This window comes from Pteropus vampyrus, unplaced genomic scaffold (assembly GCF_000151845.1).
Source record: "Pteropus vampyrus isolate Shadow unplaced genomic scaffold, Pvam_2.0 Scaffold179, whole genome shotgun sequence".
NCBI lineage: Eukaryota > Metazoa > Chordata > Mammalia > Chiroptera > Pteropodidae > Pteropus > Pteropus vampyrus.
The window spans coordinates 1,239,171-1,246,071 of record NW_011888960.1 but is presented as its reverse complement, the minus strand read 5'-3'; the positions used below and the strand labels follow the sequence as shown (position 1 = coordinate 1,246,071).

The window sequence follows — 6,901 nt, the reverse complement described above, 5'->3', positions numbered from 1 at the left end:
ACACACGGGGCGGGGCGGAGTGGGCAGAGGGCCTCTGAATTGAGAAGGAATTCCTGAGGAACCGGAATGCATTCCTCAGAGAAGCAGCTACATTTCTTTGGTTATCTGGAGTCTTAATTGTTATCATTATTATTAATGGCGAGCATACCATTAGGTACTTTGCTACAGCGATTTAATTTAATTCTCGAATTGTCAGAACTGAGATTCTTAGTCCAAAGCCCATGCTCTTTTCACTCTACCCCGCCCCCAAGTGTCTCTCTGCGGAAGATGGGAGTTGTTCTGATAGACTCAGAGTTCTGACGTCTTGAACTTGGCTTTTTCCCTCTGCCATTTCAGAGTGGTGGCACGCTCTTCATGTAACATGCCCTCTTCCCCTTCTTATTCACCATACTAGACCCCTTGAAGCACTGTCCTTGGAACGGACCGCTAGTTAAATGATGGTGTGTCGTATCGCACCTTTTAATCAACCACATTTTATGCAGGGAAAGTGGGGAGCTTTTTTTGTGGTTTGCAAACTTGATATTAACATTGTCCTGACCAGAAAATGCTAAAACTTGCCCACCCACTCAGTTGTGTTTAGGCTTCTAAAAATAATGTTATTTCTCCATACTCAGACATCTGTTTTCACTCTGTTGCCAATTTAAATGCCGCTGTATACTCTGTGTATCATGGCTACTTTCCCAGCATTTTGAAAATTCGCACAGGGTAAGGGGATTTTACAAGTTCTCAAAAACACGAACTATTCCTCTACAGTAGCCACACGGCGTGGTGCCTGGGTGAAATGCAGGTATCTGCGTAATTACAGGGCTGCACCTGCACGTGCCCTGTCCGCCTGCTGCTGACATGAAGGTAACTGTGGAGTTGCATTTGCAGGCTGGGCCCCCTTCCTGGGAGTGGTCAGGCAGGGCTCAGGGCCATCAGCTTTAAATATCAGCCTAGGCTGAGACCACCATTCCTGGCAGTTTGATGAGAAGATTTTTTTCGGTTACAGCCTCTTCCTTTTGGCCAGCATACTCCACAAACGAGAAGGAGCGTCACTGCCCTCATTTGAAGGCACCCCAGTGAGCACTTTACACGTGTCATCTCATCTGATTCTTAACAGTTTGAAGATACTTTTCCCGTTTTTACAGAGGAGGGAACTGCAGCTTACACAGTCCGTCATTTGCCAAAGCTGCTCGTTAACCCAGGCATTTTCTACCACAGTGGGCTGCCTTCCATTTTTAAGCGTCTAGTTTCTCTAAAAAAGACCTGGCCTGTAAGCATTCTAGCAAGGGTTGAGGTCGTCAAAGAAGGTGGTAGGTGGTATTTCGGGCATAGTCCGCAGGAAGTGCTGCTTTCTTTGTGGGTGGCCTCGGGGGTGAGAGGAGCAGCCGGGCCGTGCGCAGCAGAGCGGTCCCTCCGTGCTCTGCTTCAGGGTCGCTTTCCTGGACTTTGGAAACAAACTGCGCTTGTTTTGAAATTAAGGAACCCAATTTTAAAAACAGCCCTAAGTGGGCTCCCAGAATGAATTGATCCATCAAGAATTGTTTGGCACACTTTTTCTTTCAGAATTCAGATATGTGTATTAAAAACTTAGGTTCTTTCTGGGCACTGAGAAGCTAAGCCATTTCCTGACTTCATTTGACTTAGAATGAAAGCTGTTGTCCGGCAGAGCTTTTGAGAGGCCCTGGTATTTGGCTCTTGTTTGAGGGTTGGAAGTGGAGAGCATGGCCCAGCCTTTCATGCTGGGTGCTGTTCTCCGTGGTCGGGACTTGAAGGAATGGACGTGTCACAGGCCGGCCGGCTGTGCGGCCTCGGCCCAGCTCCTCTGCTCTACGGCTTCGGGAGTAGTAAAGGAATATAACCAAGTCACCCGGTTCTAGAAAACATGTTCGATAGAGTGAAGCGAGAGCATGCAGGACATACTTTTCGGTATAGGGAGTTGTTCCCCACTCCTTTGTTTTAAATTAAAATTTTTTCAAATTCTCATGTGATAGTAAATGTGCCTTTTCCATTCATTGAAGTAGAGAGTAACAAAGCTACTTACTGAGTCAGCGTTTTCCTGCTACGCAGAGCATGCGGAGGTGTCTCGGTCACTGTCTGAAAATGCTTTCTCTAGCCGATTCCACTATTGAAAGCAGTTTTAGATATTCTGTGTATTCTGGGCCCCTTCCTGAAAAGTTGCTTCTCCAGACAGATCTGTTGTCTTCGTAGACAGCGGTAGCAGAGGTAGGGTAAGTTAATTTTTTTTTTTTGTATTTGGAATGTGCTTTACGTCTGACATTTACAAATGCTGGAGGTGATGCTGCGGGCTCAGAAGCTCTGGCTCAGTAGCGGATGGGCAGGTGAGCATCTCCTTGCCCCTGGCATCTCCGTGGCCCGCCTTGCATCCCCGGGGTGTGCAATCCTGCCCTCTCTGTAGGCGGCGTGTGGGAGCTCTCTGAGGGCAAGGATTATATTTCCAGACTCCTGCGCCAATTACTGAGGCCTCGACTGGTGAAACAGTCTCCTTTTTAGATGTGTGTGTATCGGTATCTACAACCCTCCATTTTTTTTTTTCTTTCTGTAAAATAAGGACAATAATTTTGGTGTCTGAGTTGTGATGGTTATATTAGCTGTAAACTACGTGAAGTGCATGGCATGGTGTTATGAAAGCATAGTGCCTCGCACATGCCATTTAGTGAATTTTAACATGTTAGAACAGTACAGAAGCAGACTGCCTTCAAAATAAGAGGAAAGACTTTGTCAGATGTAAGTGCTTACTATGAATGAAGATGAGATTTATCTCCGTTTTTTAGCAAAGCAACCAATTAAACTTTTAGCTATTCAGATAATTAACTGCTCAGAGCTAATCTTTAAAACTATATCCTGAATTCAGGTGTGAATAGTTATCCGGTCCCTTTTGTCGCCTAATTTCAAGGGTCAGGAGTTGACCCTTTGGTTGTTCTCAGTAGAAACGTGGCACCCTCGCATCCCGGAAGTCCTCGTGCGCACCACCCGAAGTCTTCCCGGGCTGTGGCCTGGCCCGCTTCCTCACTAACCTGTGCCCCTGGTCTCATGCCGTAGCGCCGTTCATTTTCCCACGGCCTACAGCACTTACAGTTTCTAGTCACTCTGTTGGCAGTTATATTTTATCTGGAATTGTTACTGACCTCCTTATGTTCTGTGTTCCCTGTCTCACGAGCTAGGCCTGTACTTCCTTATAGACATTGCATAACTTAGTGGAAGAAGCACGGACTCAGTCGTGAAGAACTGGGTATGACTTCTAGCACCTCTAGTTACTAGTTTTGTGGCCTCCGGCAAATTAAACTCCTTCCTTGTTTGAAAAGGGGAAATACTAAGGACTTCATTCCAATGTTAACGTGTGGATCATTTAACCAAATAAATGTCTTCAGAGTATATCTGGTTCCGGATACTACGTGCGTAGGTACTGGCGTGGCGCCTCCCTGGAAAGCAGTATGCTTCCTGTTGATCATTGAATCCCCAGTGTCTAGCACAGTTTGTACTTGGAATACACTAGGATCTTAGGAAGCGTTGCATGAATGATGAAAGAATGAGAATCCAGGGCCGAAATGCGCCATCGTTATTCCGAAGGAGCTTCTGGAGGAAGGTTAAAAATGAATAACAAAGTTTTTTCTATAGTAGTTTAATATCTTTTCTCAACGATCAAGACAATGCTTTGGATGGAAACGCAGACTGTCACTATATGCTTAATGTTGGCGGTGGTCTCCCGCCAAATATTTTAATTGGCGTTAGAGAGTGACCCAGCGAATTACTATTTATTTGTATGTTTTGGATGCAGATGGCATTCTTTGAACATATTGAGTTCTGTCTAGGCCATTTTTTTTTTCAAACCCAACCCCAACTCATTGGAAATCCTGTGATGGTTACCAGACGGGCAGGGAACGTTTGAGAAAAAAACATCGTTGGGCTAATGTCTTACTTGGAAAAGAGCATGATTCCTATCCACAGACAGTTATTACGCAGACCAAGGTGGGGTATCAGTGGTATGCTGTTTCTGGAAGCAGCGCCGAAGTCTGAAGTCTAATAGAATAGTCGATTCGCAAAAACTCATCTGTTGCCTCCTTTTTCCTCTAGACTATAGAATCTAACTGGCGGTGTGGACGACACAACTTGCAGAGGATTCAGTGCCGCTCTGAAAATAGTAAAGGTGTCTACTGTTTACAGTATGATGATGAGAAAATTATCAGTGGCCTACGAGATAATTCTATTAAGGTGAATGACTGTATTTTGTATGTATTATTTTTAGAACTGTGGTTACATGTTAGACACTGGAAGTGACCATCTCTTCATTTATCCCAGATCGGTTTATCTGTCCCACTCAGTCTTGGCAGCTCTCGATGTGGTTCTAGAGGTAGAGCATTTTCCTGTACTAACGCTAGACCTCTGGGTTGTCTCATGATGCCTACCTTGCTCTGAACACATTAATATTCTGTGTTCTGTAGGTGCATGTAGAAATTATCTCAGTATCACAAGGCTCTTGATTACTTTGCTCGCTGGTGGAAGTGTTGCTAACTCGCCTATAAATCAGAGTCGTTACCTTTTATGGTTTCTGAGAAAGGCTCAGATGGTAACACAGAAGAATCAGAGCACTTTTGGATGCTCTATCAAAGTTATAATTTCCATACAGGAAAACTCATTCATTTTAGCGTAAAGCTCTATGAGTTTTGACAAGCACAAAGAATTGTGTAGCCATAACGATGATCAAGATACAGAAGAGTCCCATTATCCCCAGGAGTTCCCTTGTCCTGTCCCTTTGTGTTCAACTCTTCCCATCCCTCTAGGCACTGGCCACCACGGGTCTTTTATTCTGCCTCTATAATTTTGCCTTTTTGAGAATGTCCTTTAAATGGACTCATACCGCATGTAGCCTTTTGAATCTAGCTGCTTATACTAGACGAGTGCCTTTCAGATTCATCTGTGTTGTTGCAGTTAGCAGTAGTCAGTTCCTTTTTCTCACTGAGTAGTATTCCATTTAATGGGTATACCACAGTGTGCTTATCCATTTACCTGCTGAAGGACGTTTGTGTTTCCAGCTTTTTCTTAACTATGTATAAAGCCACTGAAATGTGCATGCAAGATTTTGGGAGATTATGGGTTTTCAGTTCACTTACATTAAAACCTAGGTGTAAGATTGCTGACTCATATGCTAAGTGTACATTTTACTTGCTAAGAAACTGCCAAGTTGTTTTCCATAGTGGCTATAGATTCCATTTTATGTTCCCATCAGCAGTGTTTGAGATTTCCTTTTATTCTGCATCCTTGTCAGTCCTTAGTATTCTCAGTGTTTTGATATTAGCCTTCCGATAGGTATGTAGACACGTCTTGTTTTATTTCCCCAGTGACTGCCGATAATGAGCATCTTTTCACTTGTGTTTTTTTGTCATTCGTATGTTTGTTAGTAAAGTTTCTGTTCAGATCTTTTGTCCATTTTTCAACTGAGTTTTTTGTTTTTATATTACCGAGTTTTAAAAGTTCCCTTATTCTGCATGCGAGTCCTTTGGTAGATATAGTTTGCAGATACTTTCTTCCACTTTGAGACATGTCTTTTCATTTTCTTAATGATAACTTTCATAAAGCAAAGATTTTAATTTTGATGAAATGCAGTTTCCCGAATTTTTCTTTTATGAATCATACTTTTAATGTCATAGCAAAGAAGTCGTTCGCTGAGCTTTTTGAATCTGTAAATTTATGTTTTTCATTCACCACATCTCATAACTTTTTGGCCATTTCTCAGTAATTGTTTTTGGTGCCAATTTCTCCTCGCCCTCTAAGACTCTAATTACATAAATATTTGATACTGTCCTCAATTTATTTTCAGTCTTTTTTTTCCCCTGCTGGATAATTTCTCTTAGCCCATCTTCAAGTCAACTGAAGTTTCCATCTTTCATCTCTATTCTGCTATTGTCCCCGCATCGAGTGAATTTTTTTATTTCAAATACTGTATTTCATAGTTTCTATTTTCCTGCCGAATGACTCTTTGTTCACACTAGGCATGGTTATCTACCTCAGGGAGCGTAGTTACCGTAACTGCTTTGAAGTCTCGGCAGTGACAACATCTGGGTAGTCTCCAGCTTGTTATGTGTTGTCTGTTCCCCTGAGAAATCACTTTTCTTGCTTTTTTGTAAGTTAAGTACTTTTGAATTGTATCTTGGACATTACAGATGTTATATTGTAAAGACTACAATGCTGTTAAAACCCTCTGGAGAATATATGAGGCCCGTGTTTCTAAGCAGGTAGTTAACCTAGTTAGGCTCAGAACACTAGTTTTGCCTTGACTGCAGCAGAGGGGGGAGGGCAATGAGAAAGTTGGGCGTGGATTCTAATCTCTTCTGCTTTTCAAAGCCTTTGTCATGTTGCTTTGCGTCTGTCTTGGGCTTGCACTACTCAGAGGATGGTCTGAGACGTCAATGTCAGGTTGCTTTTTACAGCCTTTGCTATTCTGGTTTATAGTCTGTCCGGCATGGTAGGTGGGTTTTCATATGGAATTCAGGAGACCTTTTTTTCCTAGATCATTCCTCTTCTGGATTTCCCCGTCTCTCCTGCCCACAGGGATCCTTTTTACCTTTTCCTCCAGCCAGAAAAATGGGGCTTCTCTTGGACTTGTAGTTACCTGCGCCATTGCTCTGCAGCGCATCTGCATCTTGGGGCCTGTACTTGGGTGCGAGCCGTGTAAGGAAGGAGAAAACGGGGTCCTCCACACGTTCTTCGGTCCCCGGGGATCCCTTTCCCCATCCTTCTGTCCAGAAAGAGCGGTTTCTCTCAGAACTTTACCTGGCCATGCTGCTAGTTCAGTTTGTGGCTCCCTGATCTGGACCCGCTTTGGGGCCACAGGAGAATTAAGAAAACAGGCGAAAAGAATGGCAAACGCCCCCTCATATCTTTCCTTCGGCCACGGCCC

General features: G+C 43.6%; 1 protein-coding gene across 8 annotated transcripts in view; it reads left to right on the top strand.

Moving 5' to 3' along the window:
- The window catches only part of FBXW11 (F-box and WD repeat domain containing 11), a 108,193-nt gene that overhangs the window by 83,141 nt on the left and 18,151 nt on the right, over positions 1-6,901 (top strand). For 7 of the 8 annotated variants that reach the window (XM_023537153.1, XM_023537152.1, XM_023537155.1 and 4 more), the window contains one exon: positions 4,078-4,215. The exons of the other annotated variant lie outside the window; for it this stretch is intronic. In XM_023537153.1, coding sequence (XP_023392921.1) covers positions 4,078-4,215 — 138 coding nt within the window. The remainder of the gene's footprint in view (positions 1-4,077; positions 4,216-6,901) is intronic. 8 annotated transcript variants of the gene reach the window in all.